Raw genomic sequence first — 17,339 nt, forward strand, 5'->3', positions numbered from 1 at the left:
CTGAAATTATTTAACTAAAATTTATTTTTCTGAAATACATAAAGCTATAGACTTCACTCCAAAAATTTTTTTTTTTTTTAGGTGCCCTACCTAACCATACTTAAACTCTAACCATAACTATAATTGTAGCCATAACACAAATTATATTAATTCATAAAACTACCAAGAACTCATACTAAAGAATACATAATCGTCCTGCCAAAAAGTGTGAACAAAACTGAATAATCCAAAATATGTATTTACCATTCAGATGGGTAGAAATAATTCCACATTTGAAACATACGAAGAAATAAAATCAAAGAAAATGTATTTGAAGACATTTGAAAATTTATTGGAAGATATTTCTCCAAAACATGAAAAAAGTCTATTGTAAACTTTCTGTTCAGATTGAGGATAAATCATTTACTTTAACCCACAATCTTGAACCTAAACCTACACCTAAGCCTAAAACTAATACAAAACTTAACAATAAATAATTTTCTGAGCCCTTTAAAAGTCATGAAGGTTTTAGTCCTGCCACAAGTTTGTTCGAAGTTCAACAATGAATGCTTGGTGGCAGAATTTACTGAAAAGAAATCCTTTGGCAATGTGGATGGGCGATATTCGTCTGCCTTCTAGTGGTTGAACTTAAATATTCAGTTCGCATTTTGAGACATGCCCTACTGTGGATTAGGCTATATCATTCACTTAAACGGTTACCATTGCTACATAAGTATAATTAAAGTCATTTCACTCACCAATCTGAGTGAGGTGACTTCCCCCCCCCCCCCAAACAATAGCTTTGACTGGTATTTTAAGTCATTTAAATGTAAAAAACCTATATCAAACTGAGTTGCAAAATTATAAGCATGAAGATATTTCACCAAATCCCATTTCAAAATGCTAGGTCCAGTCTGCTGTGCTGCTTAATTGTGATCATCAGGTTAGCGGTGTGCAGTTAAACGGCTTCTTCCATGTGAGAATGCAACAGCAGCAGTTGTACTCAATGCCAAACCCGAAGAAGCTGTTGGTTGTGTTTGTGGTCATGTTTTATTTAAATTATGTTGTATGTAGCAGCTGTGTATAGTGTGTATAGGCCTACATATACAAGTGCATGTATTATTGCTGAACTAATTCCTCAGGAATCGGGCAACAGATATTTATTGATTTGTTGCTCTATTAGGCTGCTGAGCACAATAAATGAGAAAGAACTGGGTTATTCCGCTGGATTATGAACGTAGTTCAATAGCAGTTTCGTGGCTATATCTTTTATATTTATAGATACATGAGAAGCTTCGTCTGCACCAGCTCACTTTACTGGGTTCAAGGAGGATGTAGTCAGTGCCGCGTCTGCTAGCATTTATTCACCATTTTTAAAATCGTCTACTGATGAAACGATTACTTTCTCGAACAGTGGACCGACCCATTCACATAACATCAGTGAGATGAGAAAAGATGCTCAGGATAGACCATAGACCGTATAAAAAGGGATAGACGCATGGAAATAGTACCCTGTTTTGTAGGTGAAAGGTCGTAAAGATCAGTAGGATGTTCCGTATGCAGAGAAAACGTAGTTACCGCCCCTTACGCACATGACCACATTTCGATGTTCTAATTGGCTGGTATGAACTGTCCCCTTTGAGAGGCTGTTAGCCATAGACATGTATGTCTATGCTGTTAGCTACCACAAAAAAAATGCAGGGACGATGATTTTGATTACTATCGCCGGGTGTCGAGGACATATCGAGCGTGACTGTCCTATATCAGTGACAGAATGCGTTTGATCATAGTGACAGTATTACATCAAAGACGACGAGGGTTCAAGCGACATAGTTTAGCCTTTCATTCAGTTTTAAATACGTTCCGTTGTATATTTAACTAAATTCCAGTTCCGCTGTAGATTTAGTGGCTATACAGTCACATTGGTTGTTGATACTGCTTGGTATTAAGTGGTCATTGCGTTTCCAACTGGAGGAAATGGAGAAAAAGGAGGAAAGTTGTCTTCCCGCGAACAGAAATATTTTGTGTCTGTTTGACGTGGACGGAACGCTAACTCCTCCCCGAGAGGTGAGTATAAAAAGTATAAGGCTAAAAGTGTAAAATCAATAGCCTTGCCTTAAACGTACATAGTGGTGACAAGTTGCAACCTATTTGCATAATAAATGTGTACATGTGAACAATTACTGTCAGAAGGCTGTAACCTACTATGGATTGTCCATCAGTGTCTGCTAGGTTAGCGAAGTTCTCGTGTTGAGTTACATTATTTGCTATTTTGTACACAAGCTCTTAACTAGGCTAATTGTTATCTGTCTTAAGAGGCATGCAGACCGTTTGCGATGCATATTTAGTTATTATAGTCATCTGACGATAGAGCCGAGTAAGAACAGTGGTTTCAACTTCGCCTTTTTTCATGAAATGAAAAATTCCATGAAATGATGAAGGCTATATTTATTACTGGGGATGTTGTATGAACGTGGAACGTGTAATTGGTGATTTTGAGGTAGTAAGCCAATGGGAGGAGGCAGGAGGAGTTTTTACTCTTGGCGCAGTGTGTGATTTATTATCGTGCAAGATGTCTCGTTTCAGGAGTACGCTTTGTCCCAGTAGTTTTGCATCCCTCGCATTAAATTACACAATACTTACAGTCTTGCATGAACTTCCACCCAGATTACATTCAGTTACTGTGTTTGTCGCACGAAACGTGGCCTAATGATTTTTGTCGATGTGCGCGAAACACGAGTTCGTGAATTCGCAATCTCACTTAGTAACCCACCGTTATGAAACTAAACAATGGGACTTTTGAAATTGTCAACACAATAGTTCTTATAGCAGAATGTGGGTTGAAAAAAAAGTGCGTCCTCAATTTGCTGGCATTTTTTACGGATTCATCTTATTTGAATTAAAATGTGTCGCGTAACGCCATGAGTAGGCTGGATGCGTAATCATGTGGCAAGGGCCATTTCACATTCACACAGCTCTGTCGATAGCCTCTGAACACTGGGGCAGCATCGACGTAATTGTATTATTATTTTGTTGGATCCTGTGTAGCGCGTGGTGTCGCAACTTAGGAGTTCATGCTGGGACAACAAGACTTGACGTTGCTCTCAGTAGAAAAGCTTGTTTCAGTGTAACTTTGGACCCCAGTGATGTATCTGGTCTGGTAGCTCGTACAGTGTTAAATGTCTGAGACTTTCAGCTCAGATGGGCTGGTGGTTCCGAGAAGATCGACACCAGTCCAGTGTTTTTGTCATTTGTTTGAAACATGAGGTCAGGACATATCTGGAAGTCCTATCAGTAGACTTGCACTGTGCCCGAGACACAACAGCGTAACCCCTGCCCAAAAACAGTGTGTGTCAGGTTCAGCAGAGTGCTGATGTGTAAAGAGTAAACCCCCTGTCGCTTTTAGCCACTGCTGTGGTTCTAGTGACTTGCCTGCTTTGTTGGCCTGCGAGGTTTAGACCTGTCCTCCTGTGTCTGTCCTCCCTGCAGAAGATCGACCCACAGCTGGACGCCTTTTTCCAGTCCCTGCGCAGGAAGGTGAAGATCGGAGTGGTGGGGGGGTCCGACTACTCTAAGATAGCGGAACAGCTGGGGGAGGGCGATGAAGGTAAGAATTCTCTCTTCCTGTTTGCACTGCATGTCTCTCACTCTCTTGGACTAAGAGGAAACAGAAGGAAAGAAGAATAGTCGATCAAAAAATGAGTTTAAACTCACTGAGAAGAGACAGAGTCACTTCTGTGTAGAAACGGTTGCCGTGCAGAGACGACACAGACTCTGGGACAGCGTGCGCTTGGTGATGTAGTCACGTTGACCTCAGCATTTCGACGGCGTGTGCTCTGGTGACCCAGGACAGCCGCTCGCACCGTTCACACACCTGTGACATTCCTGACATACCAACCCGGATTCCCCTCACCCAGACAGCCTGACCATTTAACAGTGGGAATCACAGACCAATGTGGAGTCCTTCCACTGAGACTTTTAACACTGAACTCTGGCTCAGGAACCCATTGCCGTGTGCATTGACACAGTAACCCAATAAAAATATAAGTAAACTCTGGTCCTGGAGGGCTGCAGTGTCTGCAGGTTTTTGTGGTTTCCTATCAATCAGCTTCCAATTAAGGCCCTGAAAACAAGGTGTGTGGATTCTTTAGCCAATCAGTGACCTAAATGAATTTCAGGGGTTTGAAACAAACTGGAGAACCCGCAGACACTGCTGCCCACAAAGATTGGAGTGTGACCTACAGCTAGCCCAGTTACACTGGCCAAATTAACTAATTAACTGAGTACAGTTATCCTGGTTTAACCATTGATTAGACCAGTGGTGCTCAAACTTAACAGCTTGTTAAAATTCTGGGATTGCTGTTGAGGTTGGAATGAAAACCAGCATACACAGGGGTCCCCCAGGACCGAGTTTGAGAACCACTGGATTAGACCACAGTAAGATGTTTCATGTTGGGACACAGGAGCAGCCTTCATTCATGAACTTATCAAGAAAAAGTAGATAAAATATCAATTACAGAATGGCTGCCTATGTATTCATTTTGTTGTTTTACAGATGGCTGTTTATTATTCTTGTCCCCTGGCCTTAAGTTGCCGTCTCACCTTCTCTCTTCCAGTTATTCACAAGTTTGACTACGTGTTTGCGGAGAACGGTACCGTGCAGTATAAGGACGGGAAACTCATCTCCAAACAGGTGAGCAGAAGGATGGTGGAATTGAAGCCGTTCTTTACCACTTGGGCCTTAAAATCGACTGTGATGTAATGCATGGCTGGCAGATTACAGGGACCTCACAGCTTTGTGTGATTTCAGTTGTTTGCTAAAAGCATGGGGTAATTTGCACTGCTTATGTGCTCATTCTTGTTTGACCCGTTTTCAGGCAATTCAGAACGAGCTGGGGGAAGAGCTACTGCAGGACCTTATCAACTTCTGCCTCAGGTACATGGGGCTCATCAAACTGCCCAAAAAAAGGTTAGTGATGGGGGGAGGGGGAGAGTAAGAGAAAGAAGGGGGAGGGGGAGTAAGAGAAAGAAGGGGGGAGGGGGAGAGTAAGAGAAAGAAGTGGGGGGGGGAGAGTAAGAGAAAGAAGTTGGGGGGAGGTAGTAAATGTAACTCACTGCTACTCAGGTGCTACTGTGCCAGTAGATTGCTGTTGTTTGTTTATTGATCTTTAAAGGGGCATCGCTAGTTTCACATGACTCTGTTGGGTTTTTGCTCTTTATTTGTGACATTTATCTGTCTTTCTGGGTCACTGCATTGGTTTAGTCTAACTTGAGGCAATGGAGACTCTCGTCTGGACACATTATGAGAGTGCATTCCAAGAGAAATACTACATGGTTAGCTTCATAATGACTAGAAACGAAAGAGCTGGAAAAAGACGGTGCTTAGTCTCTGTGAACGAGGCAATGTCAAATACATCAAATGTGTTTCAACAAAAAATCAATAAAGGGTAAATGGATTTGGTGTATTATGAAGGAACTCTTTTTCTCTAACAATGTCCAGTTGTTAGATAAAAAATAATTAAACTCACCATTTTGCAGTTTTTTCAGATGGTAACTTATGTTTGAATGGCACATGTGGGAATGAGCAGTATGGAAGAAGAGTTGTTGTACAGAATGTCTAAACTTAACAGTAATATTCTCTGCTGAGTATGATAAACATGTCAAGGGCCCTGTATTGTCTCCACCCCCTGTCTAAAATATATATTTCCTGTTTGTTTGTTTTCCTGTCTCAGGGGCACGTTCATTGAATTTCGGAACGGCATGCTCAACATATCTCCCATTGGTCGGAGCTGCACGCTTGAAGAGCGAATAGAATTCTCTGAAATTGACAAGGTATCCAGTGAAGTTTTTCCTGTGTGGATCAATCCTGAGAGTTCCTTTTAATTTACAGCACTGTAGACTGTCACTCCTGCCCCAAGATCATGAGTCAAGCAGTCCATGGAAAGGGTGCATGGCTGTCGGACTACCAGCATTGTTTTTGGTGATTACGCTTGAGACTGGTGCCGTTTGTCTGACCACTCCCTTCCCCCTCACTTTGACGCAGAGGGAGAAGATTCGGGAGAAGTTTGTAGCTGCTCTACAGGAAGAATTTGCGGGGAAGGGCCTGAGGTTCACCAGGGGTGAGTGAGTGAGTCTGGGACCTACATCTGTTGGGGGGATGGACACATTAACTGCATGTTTTTAGCGTATTACTGTTCTTTGTGTTTGCTGTCTTTATTGTAAATGTCAGTCTGCAGAGATAGTCTCTCACTGTACATCTTCTGTCCGAACTGCCCATATCTCTTGCTTTGTCACCGCTGAGGTGTCCGTGGCTTGTCTTAACTGAACTGGAGAGACCTACTGGTTATTGCAGGTCACCTCCGTATTTAAATTTACATTACAGTCGATTGGCGGTCATTATACATGAGTTGAAGCCCATTTGAATGGGGGAAGTTTCAGCACTGCTGATAACTTCTTTCTTTAGCTGTTTGCAGTTATTTTCATATGTGAACAGAATGTTCCATTGAAATTCGTTTGGAAGCTGGGGCCACCTTTGCTGGAAGTATTCTTGTTGAAATGTATTCTGCCGCTTGCTAAGTGAGCCACACCCAGGTGTTACGTCATCATGACGCCCCCCTGCTCCGCCAGACAGGTTTCTTTGAGGACGTAACACCTGTGCAGTTCAGCAGCCTCAGCCGTGGCAAGGACCAGTTCCGACAGGCTTGACCAAAAGCAGAGATGCTACCCCTCAGGTCCGAAACGTAGTGACATCATCCCCTTCTACAAACTGTCTGATTCACGCACTGCAGGCTGCCTCTGTATGTGTAATGGGGGATTTCTGGGGGTAAATCAACCTTTTTCGTCCAGTTTTGAATCGTTATTATTATTATTATACGTTAGGAAATCCAGTCTGTAATAAAAGAAGAGATGACCACCGCACAATTTAACTTCATAATTTTATTACCAACGTTTCGACTTCACGTCTTTATCAGGTTTTATCGTCACCAGGAGAAGGAGGGTCAGGTTTCCTTAATAATTAATCATGTAGCCACATGAGGACATATCAAACTTTGTTTTTTTGATTAATATCAGGATGTACGGCCAACCCACTCAGACCACAGTTACGCTGCTCAGACCTTGCCACTTATTTCGTATTTGAAATGACTTTCCTCCATTAAGAAGGAGGTGATGGTTTACTAACCCTGGCTAATGATCTGTGAAAGGACGCCTGGTTCTGCTGTAAAAACAACCTCAGACGCTGCTGTTTTTCCTCGGAGGTCGGGGGGTGCGCTCGTCCCGGGACTTTCCCGCGGACCTCGTCGGTCAACGCCCACTTCAGCGAAACCGAGTGCTATTTGGCGCGTGTGTCTGCGCACGTACTCCGGGAGGCTCCCAGGCAACGGCAGCGCTGCAGAAACCAGACGCAGCGTGCGCTGCATGTTCGCGCCTGTGCTTAAAACCCGTTTGGAGGTTTCCCCCTGAGGGAGGTGGACAGCGGCTATGGCTGCATTGGGAAGTTTCCTGTGTGTCAGAGTCACCTGTGGGCATGTGATGTATTGGGGGAATTAGTCTTGGAGTAATTGGTCTCCTTTGCTTACAGTTATTGGTTATAGCACTTGCAATTTCCAAAGGGGGGGGAAAAAGCCAACCGTCTCCTAAACTAATTCCAGGAAGGTCGCAGTTATGTTCTTGCTCAAGCACATGGCCTCATGTTTATGATTATCAAACCCAGGGCAAATCTTTGGTTGGACTGAGCACACCAGTATATCCGTTTTGTAAGACCAGGTCAGTTCATGTTTGTGTTCACTGTTTTTTCTCTGGAAGATTTTTAAAAGTTTGTGATTTTAAAGCGCTGATTAGAATGTGGGGAAACGCAGTCTGGGGTGTTAAAAACAAACTAAGATGACGTTTGTTAAGTTTGTTCCTGTTTCTGAAATCTAGAAGCATGTCTGTTTTTCACACCCAAGATTTTGAGTACAAAATGTTCAAAATTCTAATCGGAAAATCTTTCACAGGCAGTGACCCATGTAAGAGCACATTTTTTACTTGCACATGGCTGTGAATGTGTTTATGGGTTTTCCTATTTGGCTGTGAATGTGGGACCATATGCCAGCTGTTCCAGGGCCTGGGGGTTGGTCAGGTGGTGTTTAACCCACACACACACACACACACACACACACAAACTTTCCCAGTGTCCTGTGTGAGCTGGAGTTGTTGATAAAAGTGTCTTTAGTAGAACTTGGTCTCTGCCAGAAGGTCACATATTTGGCAGGATCTTCAGTTAGTGTTGTTTATTCTGGAGGCGTAAACAGTCCAGGAACCCAGTGGCAGAATGAGGTGAATGACACACCTTTTGCACATTTTCAGTTCTGTTGCACCTCCTGCACTGATGTCATGCGTACGGGAGTTATTTAAACTTGAACGCCATGGCGTTCAAGTTTAATGTCAGCCATAATCTGCATTTTGGTAATATTTGCATCCTGTAGCAGTGTCCAGTGTTTTCCTCTGTACATAAGAAGCACCCTCACTGCATTCGCTAAGAGGAGCAGACCTGGAACTGCCTGCTGTTTCCCAGGCAGTGAGATTATGCAGCAATTGGCATGGGGGGTGTGTGGTCACAGGTTGTTTGATTGGCTGCTACTCAAATGTGGCCTGTCAGGTTTTTTTAAGCCAATAAAACGGCCTGTTGCTGTTACTCATGACGGCAAGAACACCGTCACTTGTTTTACTTGGGGAGGTCTTTATCTAGGATGATTACACAACGCACACTTGGCACGCCCTGGTATTCATATGCTGGGCGTTTTACTGGAGCAAGTCAGCCTAAGTGTCTCACTGAAGGGTCGAAGCGGCTCTCCCGCCAGGGAAACCAGCATTCCTCTGGGTCTCAGACCCAGTTCTTTAAGCACTGAGACACACTGCATGGCTATTCAAACGGCCTTACCTCCCACTGCTCACACCGAAATCCGTTATGAATACCACCTTATTTACCGGCCAATTCCTTTAGAGGAGAAGGGTGAGAATGAGGAAGTGATCTCAGCGACGTAACGGTTAAAAACAAATGAAAAGCACCTGACCTGGAAGAGGAAACATGTCAACATAGATTTCCACCCCTCTAGATGTCTAGATTCTGCCCTTTGCTCACTGGGGACAGTTAGAAAGGCATAAATGGAAAAATGCCAAATCTATTCAGTGTAAAACAACCTTTGAATGTAGTCAGCTTCCTATTGCACAAAGCTTGTATGAGTATGCAGTTTGTTACACCACAGCATTCTTTTTCTACTGTGTTTACTTGAATGGTTATTTTAATTGACACTTAAACCAACCACTGCTTGTGCAATTATAATTTTTTTTGTTTTGCAACCATTTAGTTTTATGAGCTTTCTTCAGTGTTATTGATGTTCTTGTGCTTCTTCAGTTTGGCAATAATTAATCTTCAATAGCAGATTTACCCAGGTGGTACACAGGACCGTGGAAGTGTTCACCAGACACTGAGAAAGGCATGGGCTGAATAATGAGCGTGTGTTTCATTTTTGTTTGGCTTCTTCTGCAGGGGGTCTGATCAGTTTCGATGTGTTCCCCGAAGGCTGGGACAAGCGTTTGTGCCTGGAAGTGCTGGAGGGGGACAGGCTGGAGGCCATCTACTTTTTTGGAAATGAGACATCGTGTGTAAGTGCATGGGGGGGGGGGGGGTACAGTGGAAGGCATTTAGGTGGGGGATGGGCTTTTTGTTGCTAGAGCTGAGGAAAGAATGTGACCTGGTAATTGCAGCTGTGTGCGTGGGTGCGTGTGGGCGTGCGTGCGTGCTTGCACATTAGAAAGAGGAAGAAGTTAAATTGACCCAAGTAAAAGAGAGTAATTCAGAGACCAGGCTAATAATTGGTCCTCACTGCTGTTTCAGAGCTGACTGCTTGTTACAATTATTTTTGTAGGGGGGAAATGACTATGAGATTTTCAATGACCCACGGACCATCGGCTTCACTGTCTATTCTCCCACTGACACGGCCAGACTCTGCAGGAACCTGTTCTTCTGTACTCCTCCCAAAGAGTGCTGACGTGTGGTCAAGCCACCGGTCCTCTCTGCATCCCTCATGCTCCCCCTGGTGTCCAGGATATGTATTGCACTGAGTTGCATGAGTGTTAGAAGGGGAGTGGCAGTACAACACTACTGATCAACTTTTATCACTAATTATTATGACACGATGGTAATTAGCGCATGAATGATAAAGCGATCCAAAGTAATGGTCATGACTGGACCTGAGAAGCCTAAAGTGCTTTCAAACATGGCGGCATAAGTCAGTTACTGTTGTATCTAAAAATGAGAAAAGTGATTTCAAAGATGTGGATCCATATTTTTTTAAATGCTTTTACTAGAAGCTAATGTTTTCCTTTGATTTCAATTGGAAATGTGCAGCATGTCAACATCAGAGGATTCTTCATTTTTATGGCACATTTTTAGCATCCGGTGAGTATCTTGTGGATGTGTATGTGCCCACGTGCCATGCATTTTGCACTCCAGTTGTCCTGTAACACTTTTTTTAATATGTCCAAAGTTTACGTTTTATGATTGTAGTGAACACGGTGAGTAGCTTGTGCTGTTTTAATGCAGAACAATGGTCTAAATCGCAGAAAGAAATAATCTGCAGGCTCGAGTAGAGGAAACGTCTGTGTGCAATGGTGCATTGTTTTAAATGTAATGTTGGAGATTATGATGCAGGAACAGAAGTGAATCTCATTTAATGATTCAGCTGGAATCATTCCTTGTTGTAATATTATGTTGCTGGGCTCACAATTGCACATCCTGCTAAAACAATCTCCTTCTTGGAAATGCTGCTGAAGTCTGTTTGCACACAGACTAAACTGCTGCGTATAGCTCTATTACTACAGAATGTACAATCACAAACAGTTTTCTCAGTCACTGAGGGACTTGTGGAAGACTACCAAGATGTCTCTCGTGCAAAAATGTTTGAGCTGCCCTCTCGGCTAGTAGTATGGCAAAGTTCACTTGCAGTACGGTTGAAGTCGAGAGGAACCATTGAGCCAGTTTATTTGTGGACCAAACTTGGAAAACCAAACCTGTTCTGTAGGGAAAGTTTGAGTAAAGAGGTCAAGGCATTGCTTATTAGCTTACTAATGCTTAAAAGTCTGTTTAACAGACTGTTTTCAATTTTGAGTATTTGGTTAATGTGTTTGTTAACAGCTTTGAAAAAGGGGACTTGCATTAGTACAACACTGGCCTCATGTCCCCCTCAGTAACTCCCAGTCCTGTGAAGTGGGAGCAGTTTCTGTGTTTTCTGGGTGTGTGTGTGTGTGTGTGTGTGTGTTTGTGCGCGCGTGTGCGCACTAAAGCAAAGCAGCTACTGGTGACACCCACTGTCCATCCAAGGGCGGTGTGTTTGACGGAAGACACTAGATTTCAAATGTAAGTTTTACACTCCCAACATTCCCCATTAAATAAAGGGAAATCAACACTCCTTTCAACCTAAAATTCTGTGGGGAAAAAATGCGGGCAGGCGGGGTCAAACTCAGTTCCTGGGGGCTGCAGTATCTGCAGGTTTTTTTGGTCTCCTAGAGTCAGTGACTCAGTGGCTGAAATGAATCGCAGGTGTGGAAATGCACCTGAAACCAGCAAGACCCTGCGATCCTCACTGACTGCATTCTGACGTCCCTGATGGAAGTGAACCTATCAGTGTAGCAAGTAATCTGTGAAATATCAAGTCATTAAATGTTGACTGTTGAGCATGAGCTGGGTAATATGGCCATTTATGTTTTGGAATAAAGTGTTGTGATGATTGACACTCACTTTTTTGTTGTGCTCTCTTCTCAATCAGTGGATGTGTGAGCTCCTAAACCAGATCAACTCCCCAAACGTGTGTCCCTTACCCGCATCCTGGACAGTCACAGGATCTTCTGGTTTCCATTGTTACTCAGCACGTTTATCACAACTGATCAATAAAACTGGATCTGAAACAGGAAAACGTTGAGGGTAGCTGGAACTCTCAGCTCTGCCTGAGATACCTCAGTGGCTGGGTTTCGTCAACGGACCCGCTGAGACCGATGCAGAGATGGTAGAATCCTAGCCAGGTCAGTCAACTGGCACACAAATCTGGGAATCAACACTTTTTATTTGTCATTCCAATTTGTCGTCATAATGACCTTTCAACACTCAGTGATTTGACCAGAAAACAATTGTTAAAAAAAGGAACAGAATGCTTGTTTAATAAAGCAAAACAGCATTTTTTACTGTCAAAAACATTTCTTAAAATAATTACAAAAATGAATTAAAGTTAGAAAAAATGCATAGAAAATGTTCTGATATGGTAAATGATGTGAAAACGTGGTGCAGCAATGATATTGTATTTTAAGTGATCTGAGTATTGGTTTAATAAAAAAATATTTCAAATGCAATTGTTTAAAATTTGTGATTGAAACAAAATGTTTCTTTCACAATATAAAAGGGGCTAAGAATTTAAATAATATTCTATACCCTATTAAACACCAGTAATTTACAATAGACTGAAATGCTATATTGTCTGCTCTGAATAACCTGAAACTTGATCTATGGTAGTTGTAGTGAATTTGGCAGTACTTATACTGGAACTCCAAAGGCTTCTTTTAGTTAGTTGACTACAACACCCAGATCCAACAGTATAAAAGCACCAAAGCATGAACTCAAACAAAATGCTAAATCAATACTTGAGATTGAAAATAACCAAATAAATAAAGGCCAAAATAAAAAGACAGGTACTGATAAAAATTTTTAGAATCAAAGCTAGCATCCATGACCCTCCTGTGTGCTTTGTCTCCCTCTCTTTTTCAGCTACTTTAGAACTTTCTGCACCCTCTCCTGTACCTTTCTTTCTTCTCTTCTCCTTCATAAACTCACCATCCATCCTTCTCATTAAACTTCCAGTGATACTTCATCATCTATATACCAGTTTTCACTTCTCTACTTTTATCCGTTCTTAACTCCGCGCCACACACGCGCTCACACACACACACACATCCACACACACACAGGTGCATGCAGTCTATTCTACTTCCCGCCATTCTCCCGCGTACCGCAGTCGTAGGCCAGAGTCGAGGCCTAGGAGCGCATTATCTCTCCAGACCAGGTCTCATGCTTCGTCCCTGGGTTCAGATGAGTGATGATCACCTCCACAGCCTGCATCTTCAGGTTCTTGGGTGGTATGGGGCAAACCTTGTAGGTGACCTCATCCCCTTCCACAGGCACATACTCCCCCTCAATGCTGGAGAGCACAGGAGCCCGTTAGAGAGGTGAGGAATGCCCTCACAAATAAAATCCTCCCCCCTTGTAGACACAGTGGTTAATTATACATCCTTCCATAAGACCCCTGGCCACAGTTTTCACGAGCATGTTCAGGATTCAAATCCAGACCATGGGGCCTGTCACTGCACTGTTCCCAGCACATTAGCACCACCCCAGAGCAGCAGCAGCATCATAATAATAATAAAAATAATAACAGCAACATTGAGCGGTGTGTAGTGGGGGAATCTCTGAAGCAACAGGCACTCACTCGGAGATGTGGACGAAGATGTCCTCTCCGCCATTGGATGGCCGGATGAAGCCATGACCCTGCGACCTGCAGAAGTTTTTGCAGACGCCCTTGAAAACAGGTCCTGAAATGGCCCTGGCTGTGCTGTAGGGGAACAGACAGGGGTGTGACCTGACCCATGGGCTCACTTTAAGCCTGACCCTAAAGCACACATAGGCCACAGAAAGCACAAGAGAACATGCAACCCCAAGCTCACAGACACCCCAGACACACATTTTTACAGGAAAATGATCTAAGAGGTAATGAGCAAAACATTGAGAGTTGATCTCACTGGGTGAGCCAGTAATCCCAAAACTGGGTGGGACTACCATGTGCTGTATGTGCTGTCAATCAATGACTCACAAACCAAACAAAAGGCTCCTTTTGTACTCTCGTTTACAAAACACATGGGCTTCTAGCCCATTCACACACTAGACCAGTGTCTTAACAGATACAGATTGTGGGGCCCATCCATGCGCTATAACAGTGTCTTAACAGGATGAGCCACCCAGCAGCCTAACACTGCCAATTCTCATTCTGATTGGGTGAGCCACAACCAACATGTATTGACTGACTCCACCCATTTTGGGAGTTTGAGAAGCCTAGCACCCCCCGGCCCTGCTGTGGTGTACTTACGCAGAGTAGGTGCGTGTGCGCTTGGTGGGTAGGGGGCTGGGCAGATCGCCGAGCAGGTGGTGGGGGCCCTTCTCCCACACGTGGCTGCCCTCCCTCGGGAAGGGGAAGGAGAAGGAGCCACTGCGGGGGGACTGCAGCCGGGGCTCGGGGGTGGGGGACACGCTCGGTTCTTCCATCGCCGCGGGGCTACTGCCTTGTGGCTACCGGGGGGTGCCCGTCAGAACCGTTGTGGGGGTTACTCTCAGTACTGTCGTGGGGCCTCACGTCTGTAGCGGCTGAAGTGGTTACAACTGGGTGGTGAACTGGCTGCCTGGACGTCCTTTCAAGAGAATGTGAGCACAGTACTTCCTGTTATACACAGAAAGACAACGGAATCAAGGAAATGAAGATAAAATGGACAGTGTGCTGTACAGAAGTGTATTTATCACACTATAACAGATGAAGGCACAGGAAACCTATTCTCAGTCTTTTTGCAATATATAATTACACAAAAATGGTTTACAAAAAAAGAAAAAGTATATTTTGAAACAAAACTGCTGTTACACATAAATATAATGTGCATGAATAGCTGGACAGGCAAGGGTAAACTGTCAAGGTTCATGCAAATATTTACACAACTCAAATCCAGAGGGAATAACTTGTCAGCCAGGTTTTACAGCATGAAAACATCTAATGGATTCATGCTTATATATCTGAAAGAATACCTAAACGCTTAAAAAACTGACATGTTCACAAGCCTCATCCCAGAGGAATCCTTTTTTTCCCCACTGTCACACAAAATGAAATGTGGGCTGCCAACATGCAATGGGACTATACAAAACACAACCCCTTTCAAAAATTTGGGTCCAAACCAGCAGATTATCCAGAAATATTCACATAGATGGGGCTGCATATAGAACTAGGTAGGCCAGAACCACCTAGGTGGTTCAGCCAAGATACATGGGTCGGATACTATTCAGGCGGCCATGGGCTACCCGGGCCCACCCATCCCTACGCATTGGTAACCCAGATAGAGGACCCTCGATAACTGAGCAGCCTTATAGCAAGAATGGTAACCTACTGTCTCCGGCATTCACAGAATACCATTTCAAGGGAAGAACAAGGAATAACGTCTAAGTGTGTTTAGCGTGTTTACTGCGATCTCAGGCCTAGTGAATTGCTCATGCGGTGCAGGTTCAACAACATTACTGTCTTCCTCTTTTCGTGGCCACAGAGTACGTGTATGTGCTTTATGTGGTGAACATCGTGAACATATTCGCGTAGGGCATGGCTGGGCCCGCAGGGCAGAGAGAAAGCGCAGCAGTGTGAATACAGATGTCCTCTATTGACAAAAGGGGTCATTTTGCAAGACACGGAGGCAGAGATTTAAGAAATGTGTCATGGAGAGCGCATTTCAAAACATGGTCGACAAGAAACAGAGGGGTTTACAAGTAAAGGGGATATTTTGGTTTACCAACAAACGCGTCTTGTATGTTTTTCTAAACTTGCATGTGAAGGAAGCAAGTTCAATCAATGCATCCTCTTACGATCCATTGACTTATTGACAAACAACGAAAAAAGTCATTATATAAAGTGTACATAAATGATCAACACGTTTGGTAAAAATTTAGCGAATGTCGGGTAATGAAATATCACTATGGACTGCAATTATCTGCATAATTAAGCAGATCTTCCTGGACACCCAATCTGGGCACGAGCTGGACAGATAATATTGACATGTAAATAGTACAGGGAAACTATCTACACAGGATGCATTGTGACAACAAAAATTTCCCAAGACTTCGCGTGTTGCAACTCCAGCACTGTGTACAGTGAACTGTTTCAAATTAGTAAGCTTGCACACTTGTGATACATTTACCAGACGCTGGATGGAACTTGAGTTTAGATATAAATCGATAATTCTGTCTTTTATGCCCTTGTGACACAAGAATCGCCTTCCAATTTAAAGTGAACAACATTAAACGATAATAAATAGCGAAAAGCTCGATCCCAGAGGATGTACGCCAACAATACCGTTCGTGTGATTCAAACCATCCCCGCTTTTCTGATTCCAGAAGATTCGCCCTTATCTAAACATATCAATTCCCGTAGATCGAAACTAGCAGAGGCTCTGTAGACAGAGGAATGGTGGAACGAACTGTACCGTCAAAATTGGGCTAGTCAAGAGTACAGTAGGCTATAAGCTTTGATGTCCGCAATGAGGATATGCAAATGCACAGTTGATGCCAAAAACAAAGCAAACCAACATGTCGTACATAAAATTATTTAAACGATATGGCAAAAGTACGTAGCCTACTCACCGTAAAATATTACCCGTTCTGTCGAATGACGGAAGTGCATGTCATGCCAGCGCCTGTTATGTAATATTAATAAATATATAACTCGAATAAATCCCAGCAGACGAGTGGAATATCCCTATCTTAGGGTCGTGCTGTGTGACTGCACGGGACTCCGCGCAGTCTGTAGCGATTGGGCGAGTGGGTGTGCGTAAAGGCACACACGACTAACGTAAGCGAGGAGAGAAGACGAGGGGGCGAGAGGCTGAATTTGTTGACAGAACGGGACGGATTGCAAGTGCAGTTTGCCCTTTGAAATAAATGCCATAAACAGCGTAAGGTATTAGCATTCCCGAAACATCAGCATGCGTGTTATTACATGAAACACACGCCACATGCCCATTCATCTCTCTCCTTCAGGTTTTAGGGTTTCAGCGTCCCTTAACAAGGATGTTGTTGTGGCCTCAAATTGCACCAAAAATGATAATAAAAATCCTTCTTGTCATGTGTAACAATCTGGAAAACAAATATATAAATGGCAGTACAGATTTAGATGGACGAACAACAACTAGCCAACAGTGCTCCGATTTATTTAAGCCATAGACTGAACTGATTTGATCTGAATGTCTCCTCCACTGTACATCTGTAAACCTAATATATATATATATATATATATATATATATATATTTACACACACACATATACATACACGCACACAAACACACACAGTCAACAAAATGAAAGTAAAAAAATTAATCACAATCACAAAAATTAATTCATTATACAGCATCAGAAACCTTGCGTTGCCTGTGACCCAAGTAACATACCGATCCACACTTCGGAAGCATAAAAATTCAGGCCGCACCTCAAACTCAATAAATATAATGGATCTTACGCTTACATATACACATCTGG

The 17,339-nt window shown here is 43.2% G+C and overlaps 2 protein-coding genes across 6 annotated transcripts; one reads left to right on the forward strand and one right to left on the reverse strand.

Annotated features, from left to right (window-relative positions):
* The first annotated feature begins 1,142 nt into the window (after positions 1-1,142).
* LOC135243098 (phosphomannomutase 1-like) lies at positions 1,143-11,757 on the forward strand. 4 transcript variants are annotated; one of them, XM_064314629.1, is made up of 8 exons: positions 1,143-2,046; positions 3,469-3,586; positions 4,596-4,672; positions 4,857-4,915; positions 5,712-5,811; positions 6,023-6,098; positions 9,509-9,624; positions 9,888-11,757. In XM_064314629.1, the coding sequence occupies exons 1-8, from the start codon at positions 1,957-1,959 to the stop codon at positions 10,008-10,010; spliced, it is 759 nt and encodes a 252-aa protein (XP_064170699.1). In that variant the 5' UTR covers positions 1,143-1,956; the 3' UTR covers positions 10,011-11,757. The 4 variants fall into 4 exon arrangements, with proteins under 4 accessions (XP_064170699.1, XP_064170698.1, XP_064170701.1 ...); XM_064314628.1 differs by having other exon boundaries at positions 1,154-2,046; positions 4,857-4,948; XM_064314631.1 differs by lacking the exons at positions 1,143-2,046; positions 3,469-3,586 and adding an exon at positions 4,197-4,416 and having other exon boundaries at positions 4,857-4,948.
* A 305-nt stretch (positions 11,758-12,062) lies between these two features.
* LOC135243100 (cold shock domain-containing protein C2-like) lies at positions 12,063-17,299 on the reverse strand. Of its 2 annotated transcripts, none has more exons than XM_064314633.1 (4): positions 16,448-17,299; positions 14,148-14,495; positions 13,494-13,616; positions 12,063-13,205 (listed from the first exon to the last, which is right to left on the reverse strand). In XM_064314633.1, the coding sequence occupies exons 2-4, from the start codon at positions 14,321-14,323 to the stop codon at positions 13,043-13,045; spliced, it is 462 nt and encodes a 153-aa protein (XP_064170703.1). In that variant the 5' UTR covers positions 14,324-14,495; positions 16,448-17,299; the 3' UTR covers positions 12,063-13,042. The 2 variants fall into 2 exon arrangements, with proteins under 2 accessions (XP_064170703.1, XP_064170704.1); XM_064314634.1 differs by lacking the exon at positions 16,448-17,299 and adding an exon at positions 16,161-16,379.
* Positions 17,300-17,339: the final 40 nt, after the last annotated feature.

Source organism: Anguilla rostrata, chromosome 17 (genome assembly GCF_018555375.3).
Source record: "Anguilla rostrata isolate EN2019 chromosome 17, ASM1855537v3, whole genome shotgun sequence".
Taxonomy (NCBI): domain Eukaryota; kingdom Metazoa; phylum Chordata; class Actinopteri; order Anguilliformes; family Anguillidae; genus Anguilla; species Anguilla rostrata.